Here is a 27,421-nt window from a genome sequence, read left to right as displayed (position 1 = left end):
TATACAATGCATCATTTAGCCACCTGATTTAGGATTTTAGGACCCCAGTAGGTATCAAAAGTTTTTGTTTGATGGAAGACTGAATTTGGCCTTTACTGCTATAGCTCATAGAAACACATTAAATAACACGTGACCATGGCAAAACAGACAGTCCAAAAATAAATCATAAGGATCAAGATTTTGAAGTGTCTGTCCTATATCTGAGAGATATAAGAAAAACAACAACAAAAATTTGACCCATGTTTTGTGACGTTATTCGTGGCACATTTGACCCCCAATGCACTTTTTGCTATTTTTACAGCCTGATACTGGGTTACCTTCAGACTTTCGTGTTTGTGAGAGTCGCCTTTTTCGATATTGGTGACACATTAGTTTGTAGCTCCAATGGTTTGGTCTATCTAGACTGTCGGTTTTGTGAGAAGACCTCTTCAAAATGAGGACGTCCATGACAGAGTTCAGACGACTGTCGTAAAGCTTGTGGATGTTGTAGAGTCAAAACTGTCGTGTTTGTGAGAGTCTCATCTTTCATCGGTGTTGACTTATTAGTTTGTAGCTCACACGGATCGGGTTTTACAGACGATTGAGACAATTGTACGGATCCTATTATGTAGAAAAAGGCCACTTTCGCAAGCCCCATGTTATGGAATAGGCACAAAGAGAGGATTGAGTTGCAGCCACGACAACAGAGACAGGCCATGGTTGCTGTCCAAATGTAACATAATTTACTTTTCTACTACATTGTTTTCGCTGATTGATTAAGATAGGCAGTGTAAATCAAATGCAATGGTATTGTAACAGTTTGCAATATAACAAGCTAGCATGCTGAAACATGTCAATCTTTTCATTAAATTTACAGGGTTAACTCACATAACACGATGCATTGAAGACTATTGGAAGAGAGACCAATCAGTGAAAAACAGTCATCCTAACCACATGAAAGGAAATATGAGCATTAGAATAAAGTTTTGGAGTCGATATAATTATCAAATACAGTGTGCTACATCCCAATTAATGGGTAATGGGTGTTGGATAGAGAAACAGTTGAAGACAGACAGATCACATCCACCTGATGTAAAATCACTATTATGCCTCACCCTCTGGTGAGACAAGTCCTAATGCCAATGAAAAATCTTTTTAAAACTGCACGTCACAGCAAATCGACGGCTTGTTGCTTAGTTACAAGTGCGCACCACGTTGCTGTTTCTGACCCTGCACATTTTACAGCGAACACTAATAAAGTAGGACACATCTAATTCATCCACTGAAGGTTTTCTTACAGCCACCTCTGAGGGACTATACTGATGAAAGAAGGAAATGGGATGAAGAACACAAAAATATTTATACAGCAGAAGCCAATGTCATCAAATCGTGGCCTAATGTCAAGATGAAATGGCAACATTTCCCCAAAGCGATGATGGATGTGTTGAACTTTTTCAACATCGATGTTTTGCTTTAAAAATGCATGAAATTGAAATCTGCTATGAAGCAAAGAAGACTGCTACAGTATTTTCAGTGAAGTCCATCTTTTGTTAAAAAAATAAGTTCACAGACTGTCATGAATTCCCACCACATTGATCTTATTTCACACCAAGGGTCTCGACGTTTACGTTTATGCTGTATGTGTCCTTACCAAACTTAGGTGGCACGGAGTTGGCAGCAAAATCTGTCTTTTACGAAAGACTGTTATGAGTTCATGCCACCTCCAGCATATGTCACACCAAACATATCCCAAGCACAAGTGTCAGGACGTGTGTCCTTACCAAAGTCCCGAGCTTATCATGGTCATTTCACACACATTTGAATTAATTGTATAACCTTGCGTACTTACCGAACTCTCGTGGCACGGAGATGGAGTACACACAGCTGTGTCCTGAGGTGTAGTTGCGGGGGAAGTTAGGAGACAGCACCGTGCCCTCTGACCCTGTGGAACGACTCCCACACGGTGCTGGGGAACACAAACAGACACACAAAGCACCGCTCAACTTCTAATGTACCTAGCATCTAGCTCACATTTATTCAATACATTGGCCATGCGAAGTCTTCCAGAAGCGAGCAGCATGGAACACACACAAGGATTACACAGACAGCTTAGCAGTCTAGTCTTATGATTATCTTCCGTGTGCTTACATGTGTGCTCTAAGTCATATTGATTGTTTTACAGTGGCTACTACAACTTTTGGGCAATCCCCACAAATTGTTTTATTGGATTTTTCTCCCAGCTCAGTAAACATCCTAACAGATTTATTTCCGTTAGTACACTGCTATGACCATATCTAACGGCCTTTCTCTTGCTTCAACAGGTAGGCCTATGTCAGTATGCATGTTTTGTACCTTGACAGCTGGGCAGCACCCTGTTCCAGCCGGGCCTGCCGTCGTCCCCCATGATGCAGGTGAGCGTGGAGTAGCCCTGAAGAACGTAGCCCGACTCGCAGTAGAACGTCACGGTGGAACCCAGCTTGTAGTCGCTGCCCAGCCTGGTCCCGTTCATCACACTGCCTGGATCAAAGCACGACTCACGCAGCTTGGCTGAAGAGGGGAAAGATATATATACACATACAGTATATGCTGTATATAACAAATAAGCTTCAACAGTAGTGTGAACAGGAGATGCAAACAGGTAACACAGGCAGTGAGGGAGTTTCTTTGTTGAAAGATGTCGAGGAGAGTTTAACAAAACTCCTAATTCAAATGCTAAAACATTGTATCCACCTCTATTACCAGAATACTGTGGATAGAAAGCATTTGGATTCTCATTACACATTCTGCGCATACAAAACAATGAAAGGAAACTATGCACATTTCTGACGTTGGTATAGGAACCAATCTAAACAGCTAAGCAGAAACGTTCCTCTGTCCTACTACCTTTGTATTCCAGGTGGAAACCGGTGTAGCTGACAGAGCCATCGCTGCGGAAAGCCAGGTGCATGGTGTTGGAGCTGCTCTCGATCCTCTCCGGAAGCTTGCTGTCCTGAAAGCTACCAATCAGAGGGCTGTTGCTGTCTGGTCCGTCGTAGATATACAGGAAGTCATAGTTGGGCTCAATGCTGAAACTAGAGGGAGGGATAGAGAGAGAGAGAGTGAGAGAGTAAGAGAGAAAGAGACAAATCAGATCAAAGACTCCATCCAATTCCCCCGCCATACCATATCTGGAGGAGTGTGTTCTTTTTTTAGAAAACCCTTTCAGAGAAACTCTCGCTCTCTCTTTCTGCTGAGCTTGTTTGGGTTTCAATACATCTGTCTGTGTGCCGTATACAGTAATACATCAAATCAAATCGGCAGAGATGACTAGAAACTATTGTCTGCTTTCATGTCCTTGTATGCACGGCCGAGGTGGGAGGTTAGCGACAACACTCAAAAGGCCCCGCGATTCACACATTGACACACAGTGACAGATGCCTCAGTTGCCTGTGTCCACCCAATGCCACAGATAGTAAGGAATAGATTCCTCAGATCATCTGTATCTCCTCTCTATGGGTCTCAGCTGTGGAGCCGGACAACATGATGATATCCCCCTTTTCCCAGTTAGCGGTTGCTAGCGCTCCATTAATTTCCCTTATCTGTTCTGTGGGAAAAAGCTAACACTAAGGACGCTAGCATCTATAAATACCCGCGGAGTGTAATTGCTTTGGTATAGTCAAAGATGAGGCACTTATCCTATTGAGCTGCAACCTCATCACAAAAGTTTTTCTACTAACAGCTCCTCTCCCATGCTCCGCATTTCCGAGAATGAGTGTGTGCGTGTGTTTGTGTGTGTGTGTGTGTGTGTGTGTGTGTGCATTTTCTCTATCAGGGAAGTTCATTCACATAAGAGGGATTTGGAGGTGTATTTTCTTTAATAATATTTCTGAAAGAGTACGCTAAGTGGTATTGCCACACTTCAATGAGCCTGTGTCTAAAGCTAAGGGCTCATTGTAAGATAATAGAAATCAAAACATGCTCTACACCATATTAATAAAGTCATTAAATGTTGATAACCAGATGTGTTCAGACGGTTTTATTAGCTTAGCCTCTGGAGCTGTCACTCAACCAATTTTACTTGATAGCTAACAAATACGTGGCGAAGGTAATACCCAATTTGATGACAATGACATCCAAATTTGCCACCTTGCCAATGCAATGGGTCCCTTTTTACAATATAATATTACACTGGTGCAGTTACAAAGGGTGTCCCCCAGGGCTAGGTGCTGGGCCTCCTTATTCCTCACCATGTCAACCCTGACTTTTTTACAATATATTATTATTAATTTTCTCTATTTTGATTGGTAACATATTTAATGTGGTGGTCTTTTTGGGGGAGAATATTGTCAGTAATGGAGTGTGTAATGGTCGTCTGTGAGACGAAACGGAACAAAAGGCTTTTCATTAGAGAACCCTGGTTAACCCTGTACCACGTCCCACTGCCAATAGCCACTTTTCCACTGTACTGTGTTATTTACTTCATTGTTTTGTGGGATAGGACCATTCAAATGAGAAGAGAGCTCACTTTACACACCAGATGAAACTGTCTAACTGGTGAAACCAAAATGGCTGCCTGATACTGGTCGCTTGAAAACAGCTGTGTCCTCATAACTACAGTGGCTTGCTTTTAGCTCAAATATAAAACATTACTTTTTTAATACAACTAAGGAGATATTACCTTTAACTCACCCCCTCTCTTTCTTTATTTTTCTGTCTTGCACAAGTTCTCTCTCTCTCCTTTAGTCCTCAATTTCTTTCTCTCTCAATCTCTCACCCTTAATCCTCAATCTCCCTCTCACACCCTTAGTCCTCACTCTCTATCACACCCTTAGTCCTCACTCTCATCACACACACACAGTCCTCACACACACACACACACACACACACACACACACACACACACACACACACACACACACACACACACACACACACACACACACACACACACACACACACACACACACACACACACACACACACACAGCCTCCTGATTAGGATTTCACAGCCTCATGTCTGGCACAGAGCGGGCTGCCAAGGGACAGATACGTGGCTGCATCACACTTTGATGCAGACAGGAGCAGGAGGAGCTAGATGCTGGTAGGGGAAAGGCAGGGGGAGGCCTCATCTCACAGCTTTAAGTTAGAGGTTTAACTTGTGGCAGCAGCGGTAACATCTGTCAGCTATACACCACACTGTGTAGCCTATCGGCAGTCAAACCTAACCCCGTTTTGACCTTTGGCCCCTGTCTGCCATGGAAGGCCCCTGAGCCTGCTCAAGCCTTGCCAGCACCAAAGGTTAAATGAAGAAATGTACGCAATTTAGGTGTGAAACACATTAAGTTCTTGCTTTGTTCTTCTATTAATTGGCTGCATCAGTCAACGCAGGCCGAGATGTCTTGATACAGCACCTTAAAAGTGGGGAGCTGAGAAAGGTCAAAGCAAGGAAGTCCAGCTGGGGAAGCTAATTACCCGCCGAACACATGAATTGCATCTTAATATAACAGTGATAGCAGTTAGCAGAGATCGTTGTATAATCACCTCACACCCCTCAATGTGATTGTGACAAAATTCCCATTAATGTCCACCTTGCTGCATGTGTGCACTCAGTGGAACTAATAGGGAGAGTAGGCCTTAATCACTTCGGAGAAAACTAGCACCTACAGTTGAAGTCGGAAGTTTACATGCACTTAGGTTGGAGTCATTAAAACTCGTTTTTCAACCACTCCACAAATGTATTGTTAACAAACTATAGTTTTGGCAAGTCAATTAGGCCATCAACTTTGAGCATGACAATAGTAATTCTTCCAACAATTGTTTACAGACAGATTATTTCACTTGTAATTCACTGTATCACAATTCCAGTAGGTCAAAAGTTTACATACACTAAGTTGACTGCCTTTGAACAGCTTGGAAAATTCCAGAAAATGTTGTCATGGATTTAGAAGCTTCTGATATGCTAATTGACATCATTTGAGTCAATTGGAGGTGTACCTGTGGCTGTATTTCAAGGCTTGCCTTCAAACTCAGTGCCAGTTTGCTTGACATCATGGGAAAATCAAAAGATATCAGCTAAGACCTCAGAAAAATTATTGTAGACCTCCTCAAGGCTGATTCATCCTTGGGAGCAATTTCCAAATGTCTGAAGGTACCACGTTCATCTGTACAAACAATAGTACGCAAGTATAAACACCATGGGACCATGCAGCTGTCGTACCGCTCAGGAAGGAGACGCATTCTGTCTCCTAGAGATGAAAGTACTTTGGTGCGAAAAGTGCAAATCAATCCCAGAACAATAGCAAAGGACCTTGTGAAGAGGCTGGAGGAAACAGGTACAAAAGTATCTATATCCACAGTAAAAAGGAGTCCTATATCGACATAACTGAAAGGCCGCTCAGCAAGGAAGAAGACACTGCTTCAAAACCACCATAAAAAAGACAGACTACGGTTTGCAACTGCACATGGGGACAAAGGTCGTACTTTTTGGAGAAATGTCCTCTGGTCTGATGAAACAAAAATATAACTGTTTGGCCATAATGACCATCATTATGTTTGGAGGAAAAAGGAGGAGGCTTGCAAGTCGAAGAACACCATTCCAACCGCAATGCACAGGGGTGGCAGCATCATGTTGTGGGGGTGTTTTGCTGCAGGAGGGACTGGTGCACTTCACAAAATAGATGGCGTCATGAGGGAGGGAAATTATGTGGATATATTGAAGCAACATCTCAAGACATCAGTCAGGCAGGAAGTTAAAGCTTGGTCGCAAATGGGTCTTCCAAATGGACAATGAGCCAAAGCATACTTCCAAAGTTGTGGCAAAATGGCTTAAGGACAATAAAGCCCTGACCTCATTCCTATAGAACATTTTTTGGGCAGAACTGAAAAAGTGTGTGCGAGCAAGGAGGGCAACAAACCTACGCTGAAATAAATCATTCTCTCTACTATTATTCTGACATTTCACATTCTTAAAATAAAGTGGTGATCCTAACTGACCTAAGACAGGGAATTTTTACGAGGATTAAATGTCAGGAATTGTGAAAAATGTAGTTTAAATGTATTTGGCTAAGGTGTATGTAAACTTCCAACTTCAACTGTATTAGCGCCTAATATGCTGCCACGTTACCTGATGAAGGCCAGCGATAGGACATAGTCCGAGTTGACAGCTATTAGCCAATCACAGTCCTTGCTGTGGGGGTAGGGATGGGGGAAGTTGGGAGACAGGATGAAGCCATTGGATCCAGTCAAGTTTCCTCCACAGGGGGCTGAAAGAGAAGAAGTGAGCAAATAAAAATATACTAACTGACACTCTTTACATGAACTGTCTCTGTTATTCTGTAGTCAGAAAACTGCATGATATTCTGTGGAGATTTAATGGAGGATAGGGTTGCAAAATTCTCATAACTTTCCCAAAATCCCCAGGTTTTTCAGAAATCCTGGTTGGAAAATTCCTGGACTCAGAAGGAAATATGCAGGAAATCTGGAAAAATCCAACCAGGATTTCTGGAAAACCTGGGGATTTTGTAACCATAATGGTAATTGATGCATTGAGTTTTGAGAGATCAAATTCTACACACAGGCCCTGTACAAAAACACATTAAAACACAAGAATCCTTGAGGTTTCGTCAAGGTACTTCTTATAAGTGTGCCGTCTCTGAAAAGAGAGAGGGATCTTCGGCTCTGCGTCCAATAATTTGATATTCATCAATGGCTTGCCTTGTTCAAAATGGTTGAAAAGCAATGACAGTCACTCATCTCATTGGCTTTAGAGCTCAAGTACTGCTTGGTGCTAGGTTCTGCAACATTCAGGGATACCATATGTTTATTAGCAGGCTAGGAGCCTGGGCTGGGTTGCCAGATCTAAGACTCTCTGCAACACCAATGGGCTGCTACGTGATAGTTGTCCCAGAGCTCTTTTCTTGTTACAGCTCCTTTAGATGGGAGTCAACAGACAACTATTGAGAGGAAGTAAGGTTAGAGAGGAAAACTTCTGGATCTACCTGTAAGCATTCCCCTCAACAGAAGGCCATAAGGACAGCCAAGAGTTTTTCCCTGCTCAGCTCACACATAGTGGTCAGTAGAAAATCCTCAATACAAACCCCAGGTCCCACCTGTTAGTACTCAACTCAATACAAACCCCAGGCTCCATCTGTTAGTACTCAACTCAATACAAACCCCAGGCTCCACCTGTTAGTACTCAACTCAATACAAACCCCAGGCTCCATCTTTTCGTACTCAACTCAATACAAAGCCCAGGCTCTACCTGTTACTACTCACCTCAATACAAACCCCAGGCTCTACCTGTTAGTACTCAATCAATACAAACCCCAGGCTCCATCTTTTAGTACTCACCTCAATACAAACCCCAGGCTCTAACTGTTTGTACTGATATGTTTGGATTTCTGAGCTTGAACTATTATGAATCATTAGTTATATTATTAATCAGTAGTTATAATAGAGACATGAGGAGTGCCATAAGTAAGCTTAGGAGGGGCCGAGTGCAGGGACAACGGTCACATGTGGCAGTACGTATAACGAGGAGACTCCACCCAAAGTGGGGTATGTATACTACTACGGGTAAAAACATGTCTTTGTCTAATGCAGCTGTATTGGCTCTCTGAGAAGAATACACTGGTTTAAGCTTTCATAGTGTCCGTCGAGTTCTTACTATAATAATTAGAACATAACAGTACTAACCTCAATACAAACTATAACTAGAGCCAAGGGTCCTTTCCTGGTCAGGTCATGTGCTGAGAAAAATCTCCTAGCCCTATCTGTAATTAAAGCACTCACCTATGCAGACAGGAGGGCTGGGTTGCCAGTAGTAGCGGTTCTCCACCTGTATACAGGTAATCTTCATCTCTCCCTGGAGCTCATACCCAGGGTCACAGAGAACGGTGACGGTGTCACCAGGCTCTCGCCCGTCCCCGTTACGACTGCCGTTCATGGGTACACCTGGGTCTCTGCAGGCTGTGGCCACCGAACCTGCCGGTCACAACGTAGGGAGGGAATCACGTGAGTCTATGCAAATAGGTTTTATGTTAACAGTTAACAGACAAACAGTTTGTATGTTTGGTTTTAAGTATCGAGTCAATTAAAGTCCCCAGATAATACAGTGAGTGAAGTTTTTCATCACAGAGTCAAACACATACAATACAACATTCTTAGCAGGTAACCCGAACACGTACATTCTAACTGATGTACTGAAACCGACACAGTAAAACTGACTCATAGAAGAGTATCAATTTTGAAGATATAAACGTCAGAGTTTTGCAAACAGTAGCCAAAAAAACCTCTCACACATTATCCCAAACCTGCACTGTACACTCTTTCTTAGTGTTAGACTTTATGAATCGAAAACTGAGACATTATTGTTTTTGAAGATACAAACTTCCAAGACTTTTCACAAACAGACTACTCACTTGAGAATTCGATAGCGAAGCCGGACTTGCTGATGTAGAAGTCAGTCTCAAACTGGATGGTGACCAGGTTGAGGGTGCTGTGGATCCCCTCGGGGAGCAGAGAGCCAGACACCTCCCTCAGGGACATCTCATTCTCAGGAGGGCCGTCCCACACCTTGAGGATGTCATGGGATGCCTCTGTGTCGAAGGCCAGGAACTGCAGGCTGAGAGATGAGGAGGAGGAAAATGATCATGTACACTACAGCAGGGTTGCAAACTTCCTGTAATGTTCCCTAAAAGCCCAGGTTTTCCAGAAATCCCAATTGGAAAATTCCTGGAATCAGGACGGAATTAGCAGTAAACCTGGAATCCTTCCACCAGGATTTCTGTAAAACCTAGGAATTTTGAGAAAGTACTGCCACCCTAGGCTGCAGTAAATTACTTGCAATAAATCATGGAATAACAGAGTAATAACAGATATGTTACAATTGCAATACTCATAGCAATAACTTGATAAATTTGCCAAAACATTGCGGTGGAGATAATTTGTGGATGACCTTTGCTCCTCATGGACAAAAATGGTATAAATCAAGTCAAATCACTGAATGTGTTACACCAACACAACTGTTTCCTCATACAAATACAGTTTGTTCTAAATCTGAGGGTTTGTGCATATTTCTTCCATGGTTTTTGACATTCCTTTTTGAGAAAATGCAAGCAGTCAGCTGAAAGCCCCAGTGCCTTTTTTATTTTGCATGGAAAAGTGCTGCTGTGATGCAAATCTGAGGTGCCTATCTAGGCATAATGATGTTGTAGAGACATCAAGCTACGAGCAATAAGTCAGGAAACCTGGCAGGTAATTGGTGCACGTGGTCATAACACTCCTTTCACATCACCATTCAGCAGACTGTGCTGATCAAGACACCAGTGGAAGAAAATAAAGAAAGTCATGAATAAAAATATGATTTCAAACGAGGTGTGCCACTGGGAGTTGGAACAGAACAAATTGTTTGCCTCCAAGGTTACACCATTCCGGCTCCATGCAATACTAATAATTGAGTCTATGATTGAGCATTTGAGTCTCATTAGGCTGTCCAACCCTGGGGTCGAAGATGTGCAGGACAGGCAAAAAACAAAGAAGTATCTGGCATCTGTAGACTAGACTGGAGAGAGGACAGAGGGACAACCTGTACTCCTGCTGGAATGGACGTGCAGATCTTCACTATTATAGTCACGCCGATCACTATAGTAGGGATTGATTAAATTCACCATCATATCTAAGCCAATATGACACCAATGTCGATTAAACTTGGCAAATCAATTTGATTGGAGGTACAAACACACTCCCCTCCTCTCGTCATGAGCCGTCCGTTAGTTTTAGGGGGAAAAAAAGTTTGTCGGGAAACAGTTTTGATTACATGTATAATGTATTGCTCTCACATGCTCATTTCTGCCCATTAAGAACCAACAATGTGCTATCTTTATGTAGCATTTTTGACGATGGTAGCATATTTTTTTAGACAAAGCTCAGAGTTCTAACACCGGGTCAGTTGCTCGGCAACAACACAGCTGCTTGCATCATGCTGCCAGTCATAAGAAATCTATGTGAACAAACCTAGGCTACTGTAGACAATCAATAAATGAAAAACATATATTTTGATTAGCTGGGTAGGTGCCCCGCTCTGTCTGACAGCAAAGTAGGCGCAAAACAAAAGTGAGGTAATTAAGCACGTGTGGTAATGAGTAGGATTCTGTGTTTTCACATATACATATGATTGCTTTTGATAAAAACACTACATGCCTTTCCTTCCCACTTCCACCTGATGACTTGACGGGCCATATTCTGGTGTATCACGGGGTGGATTAATCGAACTTACTCTCAGCTTGCTTAAGTTTTGCAACCTGCTGTGCGCAGTCAAAAGAAAATGACATGCTAACTTGGTTAGCTACATGATTAAACAAGTCTGTCTTCATCAAACCATCTGTGTTAAACTATTGTATTTTAACCAAGCAAGATAAATAAATGTTCACCCAGTACTGAGTGAACGAACAAAATCATCTTGGAACAAAATCTTCCTGACTGTCCATTTAACTGGTCTGTCATAGTCAATGTTTTAACAACAGGATTCGTAGTGTAGTGGTTAAAGTTACTGCCTGTGGATCTGAAGATTGTGGGTGGGCCTCCCAGAGGATACATTTCTTTCGTTTATAGTTATGACAGCCTCCCTCCCTCCCTCCCGGCACATAGACACACACACACACACACACACACACACACACACACACACACACACACACACACATATACTGTATATAAACACAAACACACACACTAATTTTCATGTATTAAGTGGCTCTTAAAAGAGCCTTCGGGTTTGTGGAGAGGCAGGCAAGTGGCAGTGAGAGTGGTGGTGTGTACTACTTTGTGCATCTTGCTAGAACGGAGGAGAGACCAGCACTCAGATCTCATGGAAGAGGACATTGCCCTCATCTGTGAGATGCACGCCATCCTTACAGTACTGCCCAGGGACACAGTGCTTTATGGCAGAGGGGCGGATTGTGAGGATGCGCCTGCCATGGAGAAATGCTAAAATCAGCTGGGTGACAGAGCACCGTGCCATCTTTATGCGCTTGTCCTCCTCCTATTGAAACATCAAACTCCTCTGCTGCGCTATGTCAAAGTAGACCATCGTTGTTCGGATGACTACCTCTGAATCAGTTTGCATCTGACACACCAGGGCTGTCCCCTTTGTGTGTCCCAATTAGTTTCTACCAAGGTGGATGACTATGATGTCAGGGGGAGCAGCAGCACAGGCCATCTGCTGGCGCAGAACATGAAGGAGTTTGCCTCACTTCATTCCTCGCTCTTGAGCCACGTAATGTGACAGTAGTCAAGGGAGAGGTTGTAATGCTTTCCGACTGACCTGGCACACTTCTCCAACAAGTGGATCCACAAATGCCCAACTAGCCACACAGTCCTCATTCCAAATCCATGTTAATGAATGAGTAAATGCCTGGAAGCCCGTGAAAAAAAGGGAGCGAACTATAGTAGTAGAAAACACTGAGTGTTCAAAACATTAGGAAGATTATCCTAATATCGAGTTGCACTCACTTTTGCCCTCAGAAAATCCTCAATTTGTTGGTGCTTGGACACTACAAGGTATTGAAAGTGTTCCACCGGGATGCGGGCCCATGTTGATTCCAATTCTTATCACAGCTGTGTCAAGTTGGCTGGATGTCCTTTGGGTCATGGACCATTCTTGATACACACTGGAAACTGTTTAGTGTGAAAACCCCAGCAGCGTTGCAGTTCTTGACACATTCAAACCTGGCACCTACGACCATACTTTATTCAAAGGCACTTCAATCTTCTCTCTTGCCCATTCATCCTCTGAATAGCAAACATACACAATCCATGTTTCAATTGTCTCAAGGCTTAAATATCATTCTTGTCTCCTCCCCTTCATCTGATTGAAGTGGATTTAACAACTGACATCAATAAGCGATCATAGCTTTCACCTGGATTCACCTGGTCAGTCTGGCATGGAAAGAGTGTTCCTAATCTTTTGTAAACTCAATGTAGCTGTGGAATGAAAAGAACTGCAATCCAATTGAAAAAGATCATATGCAGATGATTTTCTTGCTCCTACTTCAGGGAAGCTTAAAATGTATATTTAGACTTTTGCAAGGACAATAAAACATTTTCTGTATGTTTCTCTCTTTTTCTAGCCAACATTCCCATTGAAGCACCAAGTCCAATCAGTTCTACTTGTTGTATTTCTGAGAGGATCTCCTGTCAGACTTTCACTCTCTCTTTTTATCTCTGAGATAGGCTAATTGACTTTTACTTTTATTGCTGTGTTACAGTATGTTGAATTATGCTTTTGTAAAATCACCTTTCGGTGTAAAAACCATAGAAATTAGAAAAAAATATATTGTAAGTGAGAAGGAGGCATTGTTCTGAAGCAGAAAATAAAGAAAACTCACATGAACACCACAATGACGACCTCACCCATGCTTTTTACAGCACACATCTTTGACCTACTACAGTAGCTCTGTTGGTCTATTGTACTTCAAACAATGTGTAGGCAGGTTGCTTAGGATTCAAACCTTCTAATTCATATTCTTCAGAGGGATAATGTACTTTACACTGTCCTGCTATTATAATAATGTACAGAGCCTTGGGAAAGTATTCAAACCCCTTGACGTTTTCCACATTTTGTTACGTTACAGTCTTATTCTAAAATGGATGGAATAAAACGAAATCCTCAGCACTCTACACGCAATACCCCATAATGATAAAGTGAAAACAGGTTTTTCTACATTTTTACAAATGTATTAAAAATAAAAAACACAACAACCTTATTTACATAAGTATTCAGACCCTTTGCTATGAGACACCAAATTGAGCTCAGGTGCATCCTGTTTCCATTGATCATCCTTGAGACGTTTCTACAACTTGTTTGGAGTCCACCTGTGGTAAATTCATTTGATTGGACATGGTTTGGAAAGGCACACACCTGTCTATACTGTATAAGGTCTCATTGTTGACAGTGCATGTCAGAGCAAAAACCAAGCCATGAGGTTGAAGGAAATGTTCGTAGAGCTCCGAGACAGGACTGTGTCGAGGCATAAATCTGTGGAAGGGAACCAAAACATTTTTGCAAAATTGAAGGTCCCCAAGAACACAGTGTTCTCCATCATTCCTAAATTGAAGAAGTTTGGAACCACCAAGAGTCATCCTAGAGCTGGCTGCCTGGCCAAACTGAGCAATTGGGGGAGAAGGGCCTTGGTCAGGGAGGTGACCAAGAACCCAATGGTCACTCTGACAGAGTTCCAGAGCTCCTCTGTGGAGATGGGAGAACCTTCCAGAAGGACAACCATCTCTGCAACACTCCACCAATCAGGCCTTTATGGTAGAATGGCCAGACGGAAGCCACTCCTCAGTAAAAGGCACATGACAGTCCGCTTGAAGTTTGCTAAAAGGCACCTAAAGACTCTCAGACCATGAGAAACAAGATTGAACTCTTTGGCCTGATTGCCAAGCATCACGTCTGGAGGAAACCAGGCACCATCCCTTCGGTGAAACATGGTGGTGGCAGCATCATGCTGAACGGAGCAAAGTACAGAGAGATCATTGATGAAAACCTGCTCCAGAGCGCTCATGACCTCAGACTGAGGCGAAGGTTCACCTTCCAACAGGACAACGACCCTAAGCACACAGCCAAGACAATGCAGGAGTGGCTTTGGGACAAGACTCTGAATGTCCTTGAGTGGCCCAGCCAGAGCCCAGACTGATCTAACATCTCTGGAGAGACCTGAAAATAGTTGCGCAGCAACACTCCCCATCCAACCTGACAGAGCTTGATAGGATCTGCAGAGAATATTGGGATAAACTCCCCAAATACAGGTGTGCCAAGATTGTAGCGTCATACCCAATAAGACTCGAGGCTGTAATCGCTGCCAAAGGGTCTGAATACTTTTTTTATTTGTAACACATTTGAAAAAAATCTAAAAAACAGTTTTTTGCTTTGTCATTATGGGGTATTGTGTGTAGTTTGATGAGGGATAAAAATGATTTAATACATTTTAGAATAAGGATGTAACATAACAAAATGTGAAAAAAGTCAAGGGGTTTGAATACTTCCGAAAGCACTGTATATCTATCATTATGCTGTATGTATTTTTAGATCACAGGAGGCTGCTGAGGGGAGAGCGGCTCATAATAATGGCTGGAACGCAGCAAATGGAATGGCATCAAACACCTGGAAACCATGTGTTTGACATATTTCATACCATTCCACTTACTCCTCTCCAGTCATTACCAAGAGCCCATTCGCCCTAATTAAGTTGCCATCAATCTCCTGTGTTATAGATATAGGCCTAAATGTGTCTCACCATCTTGACTGCAAAAATAAATACAAATGGAAACATAACATTTAGCTACATATAAATTTGACAAAGGTAATGAACAAGAATTGGTCAGCACAGCAATTGATAAAACAGGACCATGTTTGCAAATCAAGTGGTTTTGACATTGTGCCAATATTACACAGTTGATCCAATAGTTACAGAAATCAGGAATGCAGACAGATTCTTTAGACCTCTCTATCTGTATGAGTGACTGTGTCCAACACACCATCCATCCCCTGTTGGTATGTTGCCCACCTACTGACCAAAAAAGGATGTGATTATGAAATATATATTTTTCTCAGTGACATATATTGCTAAAATAAATGTTGAAATCAATTAGAATTTAAACGGCAAAGAACAACCAGGCAGGTAGCACATAAATTACTACAAGACAAAACAGATCACTCAATCAAACCTGATAGTCTTATAAGTATAAAAGCTAAGATGCCTTCCATAAAAAAAAAAAAAGCTTGCAAAAGTAGTGGAATGGGTTAATGGCTTAGCGTGGTGTGTGAATAATCCAATACTTTACCTTGTATGCAGTACAAATCATATTATTGTGGGAGCCCCTCCTCTAAGACTATGAATTGGGCTGTTTGAGAAGGTTTGAATCCCAAGCAACCTGCCTACACATTGTTTGAAGTACAATAGACCAACATAGCTACTGTAGTAGGTCATAGCTGTGTGCTGGAGAACCTTGGTAGAGCATGAGGGAAGTAGGCATTGTGGTGATCATGTGAATTTTGTCTTTAGATCAATGCTTACTTCTCACTTAAAACATAGTTTTTTGTTTCTAATAGTGTAAAAACAGGGTACTGGTGCACTGGAGAATGTCTACCTTCTTGCCTGGACGCTTGTGTGTGTGTGTGTGTGTGTGTGTGTGTGTGTGTGTGTGTGTGTGTGTGTGTGTGTGTGTGTGTGTGTGTGTGTGTGTGTGTGTGTGTGAGAGAGCGCTGTAGCCTTGTACTTTTGTTAGGCATATATTACAAGAGTTGGTCTTGGCTTGGCTGTTGAAATGCACAGAGATGAGACATGATAGGGGAATACTTGAAAAGGAGGATTCTTGATGAATACTAATTGATCAGTACCTAACGATGTTGCCAGAGTCCACCTCGATAATCCAGGTGCAACGGAGGTTGTTGTCGTAGGGGAATGGGTATCCAGGGGACAGGATGCGTCCAGACGACTCGCCTGTGAACTTTCCTCCACATTCAGCTGTAAGGAGAAACAACACAAATATAATGAAAACAGGATATACATGTATCTGTTGCTATGGAGATGCATTAAAGGAGATACTGTGAAAGGGTATCACAGCTGAGTTTTGCAGTGACACATTCAAAACGCATAAGATGCATGCAGGGACAGGGACACAGGCGCACGCATGTATGCACACTTGCTCGCACACAAGAACATGCCCACACGTGTACACACATGTACGCACACAGCTAGGGGGAAATAATTAGTGGGTGGCTGGCAAGGAAATTTAACAAGTCTACCGCTCCTGTTGAAAATGTGAAGCCGAGCCATGTGAATCATCTCAATGAATCAATAACCAATGGTGTAATGTGCAAAAATACAGACAGAAGTCGTTTTTTGGGGTATCTGTACTTCAGCTTTATTATTTATATTTTTGACAACTTTTACTTCACTAAATTCCTACAGAAAATAATGTACTTTTTACTCTATACATTTTCTCTGACACCCAAAAGTGTCAGAGTAATTCACTCACTTATCAAGAGAACATCCCTGGTCACCTACTGCCTGTGATCTGGCAGACTCACTAAACACACATACTTCCCTTTAAATGATGTATGCGCTTTAGAGTGTGCACCTGGCTACCCATAACTTAAAAACAAGAAAATGGTGGCGTCTGGTTTGCTTAATATAAGGAATTTGAAATGATTTACACTTTTACTTTTTATACTTAAGTATATTTAAAACCAAATACTTTCAGACTTTTACTGAAGTAGTATTTTTCTGAGTGACTTTCACTTTTACTTGAGTAAGGTATCTTTACTTTTACTCAGGTATGACAATAGGGTACTTTTTCCACCACTATCAATAACGCCAGAGCGTATTTGGAGTCTTGGACTACGTCCCAAATGGCACCCTATTCCCTATATAGTACACTACTTTTGACAAGGGCCTATAGTGCACACCCATACACACACTTACTCCTACACACACGTACACAACACAAAGGTACACACACACGTACACAGCTGAGAGGAAATAATTAGTGGGTGGCTGAAAACAAATGTAACACGTCTACTGCTCCTCTTGAGAATATGAAGCCAAGCCATGCGAATCATCTCAATAAAACAATAACGCGCCCAAGAGTGTTTGCAGATTCCTGGGCTACTTCCCAAATGGCACCCTATAGTGCACTACATAGGAAATAGGGTGCCATCTGGGATACAATACTGTCAGAGCAATAAGCAGCCAGCCCAAAACCTTCCCTGACAGGACGACAGTGCCGTGGTGGTAGTGTGGCAGTGTCAGTCTCGGTGCCACCAAAACCTGGTGTGCTGCAGTGCGCCTGCCGCCTGGCATGTTTTGTTCTGCTCCGGGACATCAATCACACGGGAAACGAGCCCAACGCTGAACATGAGGCCTGCTAACTGCTTCTCTTGCTGATGCTTTTCTTGCTGAATGCTTCCTGCTGACTGCTTCCAGGGCAGCTGAGGCTTACATAACCCGCCCATTATCAGTCTACCTCCACTATCACTTGATTAACCAACTTTAAATGCCCATCTCTCTCTGTCTCTCTCAATCTCTCACCCTTAGTCCTCACGCTCTCAATCCCTCTCAATCTCTCAAATTTAGTCCTCTCTCTCTCAATCTCTCTCTATCTCTCAACCTTAGTCCCCTCTCTCTCAATATCTCATTCCCTCTCAATCTCTCAACCTTAGTCCTCTCTCTCTCTCTTTCCCTCTCAATCTCTCACCCTTAGTCCTCTCTCTCTCAATCTCTCTTTCCCTCTCAATCTCTCACCCTTACTCATCTCTCTCTCAATCACTCTTTCTCTCTCTTTCCCTCTCAATCTCTCACCCTTAGTCATCTCTCTCTCAATTGCTTTCTCTCCCTCTCTCTCTCCCTCTCAATCTCTCACCTTTAGTCCACTCTCTCTCAATCTCTCTTTCCCTCTCAATCTCTCACCCTTATTCCTCTATCTCAATCTCATTTTCCCTCAATCTCTCACCCTTAGTCCTCTCTCTCAATCTCTCTTTCCCTCTCAATCTCTCACCCTTAGTCCTCTCTCTCTCTCTCTCTCTCTCTCTCTCTCTCTCTCTCTCTTTCCCTCTCAATCTCTCACCCGTAGTTCAATGAAGCCTAAATCACAAAATGCAGATCGCTAGTTCATTAATACTCAACATTAATACTAACAATGTTTAGATGAGGGAGGGAGGGAGGGAGGGAAAAGCCTCCTCCCTCTAAATCAAATAACATTTTATTGGTTTCATTCACATGTTTAGCAGATATTATTGCGGGTGTAGTGAAATGCTTGTATGCTCTAAACCAACGTCCTGTGGAGCTCATTCCTCACAAGGCAAACATTCAATCAAATGAAATGTTATTCGTCATATGATTCGTAAACAACAAGTATAGACTAACAATGAAAGGCTCACTTTCCCAACAATGCAGAAAGAAAAGGGTACTAGTACTAGTATCGATGTGCAGGGTTACAAGGTAATCGAGGTAGATATGTACATATAACCAGGAGATAAGGGACAGATAATCAACAGTAGCAGCAGTGTCTGTGATGAGACAAAAACCTTAGAGCAAAAAGAGTCAATGCAGATAGTTAAATAGTTACCAAATAGCTACCTGGCCTAACTATTTAGCAGTCGTATGGCTTGGAGGTAGAAGCTGTTCAGGGTCCTGAGGGTTCCAGACTTGGTGAGATGTTTTGTGGATACTTTGTGGACATGGGCCCAGGACTTTTGATCAAATAGAACCCTTGCCTCTTGTATGCTTTTACTTATTTAATTGTACTGTATTGTATTACTGTAATGTGTGCTGCAATTGTAAATGCACTTTAAATAAAGTTTGATAGAACCCTACAGTTTTTCGAAGTTTGATCTCTCGCTATATAAAAAACACTTCACTATCACTTAGACTTGAGGAAGTGCAGAGCAAAGTGCTGATTTATCATTTGCTCTCAAAAGCATTACGTTCCCTCTCAGAGGATATTACTTATCTTGGCTGAGAAACCACATGCTCTACTCTGTCTGCCAAAGCTGCATCCCAAATGACACCCTATCCCTATATCGTGCACTGCTTTTGACATGGGCCCGGGTCAAAAGTAGTGCTCTACATAGGGAGTTGAGTGCCATTGGGATGCATCCTCTCTCTTCACACCTCCTCCTACACCTGCGGACCAGAATCAAACATAGCTAAATATTTCATCTGTTATAATAAAAGGTGGAAATATGAAAAGTTAGGTAGCTTCAAGGTAGGTAATCCAATTTCTAAAGCACACTTCCTGCAAAGGTCATTCAAAATGACTGACTCCACTTTTTAAATTGAAGGAGATATGAAGATAAGAGTATTTTCAAATCTGCAGTAGTGGAAAAGGTACTCAATTGTCATACTTGAATAAAGTAAAGTAAAGATACCTTAATAGAAATTGACTCAAGTTAAAGTGAAAGTCACTTACTACTTGAGTAAACGCCGAACAGTATCTGATTTTAAATGCAATTAAATACAGTGGTGGGGAAATATACTCAATTGTCATACATGAGTAAAAGTAAAAAGTAAAAGTAGATGCTCAAATTTTTATTTACAATCAGCCAGGGGCTCACTCCAACATTGAGACATAATTTACAAACACAGTATTTGTGTTTGGTAAGTCCGCCATATCAGAGGCATTAGGTGTGATAATGCATTGATATTGATAGGTATGTGAATTGGACCATATTGCTGTCCTACCTGAGCATTCAAAATGTAACGAGTACTTTTGGATGTCAGGGAAAGTACAGATTTTCTTTCGGAATGTAGTGGAATAAAAAGTATTTTTACTTAGTTACTTTAAACCACTGTATATCTGTCAGATGATTACGTATTTATTATTGATGTTGGCTGGAATAATCCGCATAATATTGAACTACTTACAGTCTTTATATTACATCCAGGAAGCTATATACTGTATATAAAACTACGTTGTGCTGATATGCTTGCCTATAATATGTATCCATATGGGAAGTTCTTTGGGAGGGCTAGTATTGTGTTTAAAAAATGTAACTGCTATGGTCATATGTGCAATAAAGCATCATTAGTATTAAATCCAGAGACCAAGTCTAACTTTCACGTGTAGATTTCTTACATGTGAAACTGCAAATTCGTTTTTCACTTGGGAACTTGCAATTCCACATATGAAAGTTAAATTTTTGTCCCCCCATTTTCACCCCAATTTCGTGATATCCAATTGGTAGTTACAGTCTTGTCCCATCGCTGCAACTCCTGGGAGAGGCGAAGGTTGAGAGCCATGCGTCCCCCGAAACATGACCCTGCCAAGCACACTGTTCGCTTAACCCGGTAGCCAGCCGCACCAATGTGTCAGAGGAAACACTGTACAACTGGTCTCTTCACAGTCCCCAAGTCCAGAACAGACTATGGGAGGTGCACAGTACTGTATAGAGCCATGACTACATGGAACTCTATTCCACATCACGTAACTAATGCAAGCAGTAGATGATAAAAAACAGCTGGGACTGTGAAGCAACACAAATATAGGCACAGACACATGCATACACACACATGATAACATACACACTATACACACATGTACACATGGATTTTGTGTTGTAGATATGTGGTAGTGGAGTATTGGTCTGAGGGCACATACTTAGTGTGTTGTGAATTTTGCAATAAATGTATTGTAATGTTTTTAAAATTGTATAACTGCCTTAATTTTGCCATACCACAGGAAGAGTAATGGGGATCCATAATAAATACAAATACAAACTGGCGACCTAAGTCAGTGTGCATTCGACTGGCCTGCCAATAGGAGTCGCTAGATCGCGATGGGACAAGGACATCCTGGCCGCCCAAACCCTTCCCTAACCCGGACGATGCTGTGCCAATTGTGCGCCGCCACATGGGTCTCCCTGCGACACAGCCTGGAATCGAACCCGGGTCTGTAGTGACACCTCTAGCACTGTGATGCAGTGCCTTAGACCACTGTGCCACTCGGGAGGCCAAAAGTGAAATTTTCACATGTGGAGTTTTCTTACAAATTAGTTTTTCACATGTGTTTGATTTTCACATGTAAATGTTTTATTTTAAAATGTGAATTTCACATGTGAAACTGCATACCCGATATTCTGCAACTGCAATTCACAACTGCAAAAAACATGTTTTTTCTCCTCACATGTGAAAAGGTGATGTTAACATGTGAACTAATAAATGTAATACAAGTGAAAATATGTTTTCACATGTGAAAACAGCTATTTCATGTGGGGCCATTCATGTTTTCACATGTGAAAACAGCTATTTCATGTGGGGCCATTCATGTTTTCACATGTGAAAACAGCTATTTCATGTGGGGCCATTCATGTTTTCACATGTGAAAACAGCTATTTCATGTGGGGCCATTCATGTTTTCACATGTGAAAACAGCTATTTCATGTGGGGCCATTCATGTTTTCACATGTGAAAACAGCTATTTCATGTGGGGCCATTCATGTTTTCACATGTGAAAACAGCTATTTCATGTGGGGCCATTCATGTTTTCACATGTGAAAACAGCTATTTCATGTGGGGCCATTCATGTTTTCACATGTGAAAACAGCTATTTCATGTGGGGCCATTCATGTTTTCACATGTAAAAACAGCTATTTCATGTGGGGCCATTCATATTTTCACATGTGAAAACAGCTATTTCATGTGGGGCCATTCATGTTTTCACATGTGAAACTCCAAATTGTACATTTTGTTGTTGTTGTAAAGGCTGGTCCTAGTGTACATTGTATCTCTTCCTCATAAAAGAGACTGACAGGATGGGGTTAATCAGATCTAGTTCAAACTGAATCATAGTGAGATCCAATCTGATTTGAAGTCACTAAGGGCACCCTTCTTTGAATCTAATTAGGATCAATCAGTATAATCAAGGAACTAACGATAGCTATCACAATACCCATCATGTGCATTCTCCAATGAGGACAAATTCCCACTTTCAACCAAGAACTTCAATGTCATCTGTACAATCTACCTCGGAGATTGAAGATATCTCCAATCTGTATTGGCTAGTTTAATCCAGCTCTCACATACACCAATCTCTCCAAGACATTACTCATTCCAAAGAAAAGGAAAAAACAAATACATTTGTATTCACTTTAAGAAATGCAAAGCACTGCACATTTTTAGACAAAGTTCAATTAAGAGGACATAGTGCAACATAAGGCTGAATGAAACCCTCTTGATTAATGGATATTACATAGCTGCAGCCTGCAGTGCAGGTTGTTCTCCTGCAGCATATCAATGACCTGCAGGAGCTCTGCCTGGTCTGGTCTGCACTCCCCTAGCCTGGTTAATACATTATGCAGCTGGTGAGGCACATTGGCTGCAGCTTAGATCATTGTGACAAATGGGAGGGACCCATGGTTACTTTTTCTTCTGTGGTTAACTTGACATAAAGAGAGAAGAGGAGGGGCTTGGGTTGTGCTGGAGTACTGTACTACTGCTAGGTTAACTGGGAGAAGCACTGTGGGCTAATATTAGTTGAAAATAGATGAAGGGAGCCGTCTACTAATCCGCTATGCTAAGAGATTTCAGTTGTTCCTGACCATAGGAGTTTACCAGTGTGGGTTGGTAGTGTGTGCATGTGTGCATACAGTATGTCTGTGTGTGCTTGTATATGCACACGTGCACAGTCCTTTTTACTTAGTTCCCTTACCGATGCAAGAGGGCAGGACGTTGTCCCAAGCACGTCTTTCTCCGGTCATACACTTGAGAATTCCGCTGCCGTGCAGGGTGTAGCCAGGGTTGCACCTATAGGTGATGGTGCTTCCAGAGAAGTGTCCCTGGTCGTTGACCTTGAAGCCAAACTGGGGCACCCCAGGGTCCTCGCAGTGGGAAAGCTCAAAGCCTGGAAGAAAGGGGGCAGTCATTCAAATGTATTTATAAAGCCCCTTTCTCATGGGCAGTTGTCAAAAAGGGCTCTATAGTAACCCGACTTACACTCAGAAAAAAATGTTATAAATAGAACCCAGTAGGGTTCTTTGGTTTGTCCCCCAAACATTATACCTGTTTGGGCTTCTTGCAGTCAATTTATTTGTAATTAAAATGGATCTTTGTAGAATCCTATCCCTCTACAAAGAACCCTTTGTAGAGGGTTTCCAGACACATCTAGACGCAAACTTTCTACTTTTAGAGATGCTTGTTCTTAGGTCCCAAGAAACAAAGGGATCTTCTGTTGAATCTGACAATTCATCTTGATGGTTGTACAGTCTTCTCAAATAAAACTGTGAAGGACCTTGGCGTTACTCCGGACCCTGATCTCTCTTTTGATGAACATAATCAAGACTGTTTCAAGGACAGCTTTTTTTCCATCTACGTAACATTGCAAAAACATCAGAAACTTTCTGTCCAAAAATGATGCATAACAATTAATCCATGCTTTTGTTACTTCTAGTTAGATTTAGATTACTGCAATGCTCTACTTTCCAGCTACCCGGATAAAGCACTAAATATACTTCAGTTAGTGCTAAATACGGCTGCTAGAATCGTGACTAGAACAAAAAAATGTGATCATATTACTCCAGTGCTAGCCTCCCTACACTGGCTTCATGTTAAGGCAAGGACTGATTTCAAGGTTTTACTGCTAACCTACAAAGCATTACATGGGCTTGCCCCTACCTATCTTTCCGATTTGGTCCTGCCGTACATACCTACACGTACGCTACGGTCACAAGACGCAGGCATCCAAATTGTCCCTAGAATTTCTAAGCAAACAGCTGGAGGCAGGGCTTTCTCCTATAGAGCTCAATTTTTATGGAATGGTCTGCCTACCCATGTGAGAGACGCAGACTCGGTCTCAACCTTTATGTCTTTACTGAAGACTCATCTCTTCAGTGGGTCATATGATTGAGTGTAGTCTGGCCCAGGAGTGTGAAGGTGAACGGAAAGGCTCTGGAGCAACGAACCGCCCTTGCTGTCTCTGCCTGGCCGGTTCCCCTCTCTCCACTGGGATTCTCTGCCTCTAACCCTATTACAGGGGCTGAGTTACTGGCTTACTGGTGCTCTTTCATGCCGTCCCTAGGAGGGGTGCGTCACATGAGTGGGTTGAGTCACTGACGTGATCTTCCTGTCTGGGTTGGCGCCCCCCCCTTAGGTTGTGAGTGGCGGAGATCTTTGTGGGCTATACTCGGCCTTGTCTCAGGATGGTAAATTGGTGGTTGAAGATATCCCTCGAGTGGTGTGGGGGTTGTGCTTTGGCAAAGTGGGTGGGGTTATATTCTTCCTGTTTGGCCCTGTTATCATCGGATGAGGCCACAGTGTCTCCTGACCCCTTTCTTTCTCAGCCTCCAGTATGTATGCTGCAGTAGTTTATGTGGCGGGGGGCTAGGGTCAGTTTGTTATATCTGAGGTACTTCTCCTGTCTTATCCGGTGTCCTGTGTGAATTTAAGTATGCTCTCTCTAATTCTCTCTTTCTCTCTTTCTTTCTCTCTCTCAGAGGATCTGAGCCCTAGGACCATGCCTCAGGACAACCTGGCATGATGACTCCTTGCTGTTCCCAGTCCACCTGGCCGTGCTGCTGCTCCAGTTTCAACTGTTCTGCCTCCGGCTACAGAACCCTGACCTGTTCACTGGACGTGCTACCTGTCCCAGACCTGCTGTTTTCAACTCTCTAGAGACAGCAGGAGCGGTAGAGATACTCTTAATGATTGGCTATGAAAAGCCAACTGACATTTACTCCTGCGGTGCTGACTTGCTGCACCCTCGACAACTACTGTGATTATTATTATTTGACCATGCGGGTCATTTATGAACATTTGAACATCTTGGCCATGTTCTGTTATAATCTCTCCCGGCACAGCCAGAAGAGGACTGGCCACCCCTCATAGCCTGGTTCCTCTCTAGGTTTCTTCCTAGGTTTTGGCCTTTCTAGGGAGTTTTTCCTAGCCACCGTGCTTCTACACCTGCATTGCTTGCTGTTTGGGGTTTTAGGCTGGGTTTCTGTACAGCACTTTGAGATATCAGCTGATGTAAGAAGGGCTATATAAATACATTTGATTTTATTTTATTTAGAAAGAAGACACGTGAAGAGGAAACAGGCTCAGAGGCTCATCTTCCTTTTGGCAGTGTAGGACAAGGTCCCAATTTATTTATTTGATTTTATTTCATGTTTATTTAAATAGGTAGGCTAGTTGAGAACAAGTTCTCATTTGCAACTGCGACCTGGCCAAGATAAAGCATAGCAATTCGACACTTATAACAACACAGAGTTACACATGGAATAAACAAAACATACAGTCAATAATGCTTAATTAAGATGGTGAGGAAGGCACTTTTAAAGAATAACCAGGCATCATCTACTGACGGGATGAGGTCAATGTCATTCCAGGATACCCTGGCCAGATTGATTAGAAAGGCCTGACAGTGATGAGGGGTGGTCGTTTGGTCGCAGAGCCATTACGGATGCAGGCAATGAGTCAGTGATCGCTGAGATCTTGATTGAAAAGGACGAGTTAGTTAGGATGATATCTATGAGGGTGCCCATGTTTACGGATTTGGGGTTGTACCTGGTAGGGTCATTGATCATTTGTGTGAGATTGAGGGCATCAAGCTTAGATTGTAGGATGGCCGGGGATTTAAGCATGTCCCAGTTTAGGTCACCTAGTAGCACGAGTTCAGAAGATGGATGGGGGGCAATCACATATGGTGTCGAGGGCACAGCTGGGGGCAGAGGGTGCTCTATAGCAAGCGGCAACAGTGAGAGACTTGTTTCTGGAAAAGTGAATTTTTAGAATTAGAAGCTCAAATTGTTTGGGTAGACTCAGATAGTAATACAGAACTCTGCAGGCTATCTTTGCAGTAGATTGCAACACCACCCCCTTTGGCATACACCTGGGTTCAAATAGGATTGGAGCATTCGGTTGAGCCTGCCTAAAGTTCCACATGGCCGGGGCTTACACTTTTTGGGGCTACTCAAATGGTTCAATCCATTACCTCTGGCGAGGTCAATCAAGCTCAGCTTTGAAAAACGTTTTGAAACCAGGTCTGTGATGTTAACACAAACTTTACCTTCGCTAGGCTGGACACAAGCACACAGGCATGAAGGCATATGATTTGACCACACACACGTTTTTGGCATCCTCTCTTCTTTTTTGGGTCATTAGTGCAATGACCATCCCGATCTGCCGTTTCCTGTTATTTCTGTGCTGCTTGAGTTGCATGTATGTTTTTAGAGGCTCAGAGAGAAAGTTAGGGCGGTCGTTATAATCAGTCAATACGGCTGAAAATTTGACTGGAGGAACCCACTGGGCCTGCAGGCAGGGATGGGGCCTGTACTAAGCAGGCAGAACAATTAGGATTAAGCACTTGGTTAATTTGGAGATGTGTCTGGAACTTTTGGTCGGTACATGAGGAGCGTGGGCCGGCTCTCTGTGAGAGACACTTCCTGTTATTATCTTCTCATAATTGTTTTCCTTTGCACTCATCATCACACAGCATCATAATTACACAGCGAACTGAGAGGAATAGGAAATAAATAATTATATTACCCTTTCTTCTTGTCTTTCAAAATGCCACCACACATCTTAGCGTAGCTGACAATTTCATATTTGCAGGTTTGAACTCTGCTCTCTCATATGAGAATGCAACCAAGCTAAAATGAGACGTGTACCTCAGTCCTCTCCTCAGAACATTGACAGCTACCTTTCAAAATACAAATCCCTGTTCCATTTGCTCCACCCGCCCCTCCTCCAATTAACTGTACACCCTGAACTTGGGAATAAACGTTAATGTCTAGCACAGCACTCATAGACTACTTAGTAGTTACCATGACAGCAATGTACTGCACTATACTGAGAGAAAAACAAGGTTGACTGAACTTAACATAGTGTGTGGTGGAGGTACGAGGATACTGGGACTGACTAACGGTGGCAATTTTCACCTAGCACACTGATTGCACGTTAATTACAGGTCA

At 42.5% G+C, this 27,421-nt stretch overlaps 1 protein-coding gene across 1 annotated transcript in view; it reads right to left on the bottom strand.

The window, feature by feature from the left end:
- Window positions 1-27,421, bottom strand: part of LOC121841470 (CUB and sushi domain-containing protein 3-like) — a 633,380-nt gene that overhangs the window by 195,248 nt on the left and 410,711 nt on the right. Inside the window, exons 24-31 of the mRNA XM_042310031.1 lie at window positions 23,167-23,358; window positions 16,358-16,484; window positions 9,378-9,580; window positions 8,749-8,940; window positions 7,082-7,220; window positions 2,863-3,050; window positions 2,332-2,526; window positions 1,829-1,945 (exon numbers count right to left, since the gene is read on the bottom strand). Coding sequence (XP_042165965.1) covers window positions 1,829-1,945; window positions 2,332-2,526; window positions 2,863-3,050; window positions 7,082-7,220; window positions 8,749-8,940; window positions 9,378-9,580; window positions 16,358-16,484; window positions 23,167-23,358 — 1,353 coding nt within the window. The remainder of the gene's footprint in view (window positions 1-1,828; window positions 1,946-2,331; window positions 2,527-2,862; window positions 3,051-7,081; window positions 7,221-8,748; window positions 8,941-9,377; window positions 9,581-16,357; window positions 16,485-23,166; window positions 23,359-27,421) is intronic.

Source organism: Oncorhynchus tshawytscha, linkage group LG31 (genome assembly GCF_018296145.1).
Source record: "Oncorhynchus tshawytscha isolate Ot180627B linkage group LG31, Otsh_v2.0, whole genome shotgun sequence".
Classification (NCBI taxonomy): domain Eukaryota; kingdom Metazoa; phylum Chordata; class Actinopteri; order Salmoniformes; family Salmonidae; genus Oncorhynchus; species Oncorhynchus tshawytscha.
This window is presented reverse-complemented; position numbering and strand designations above follow the sequence as displayed.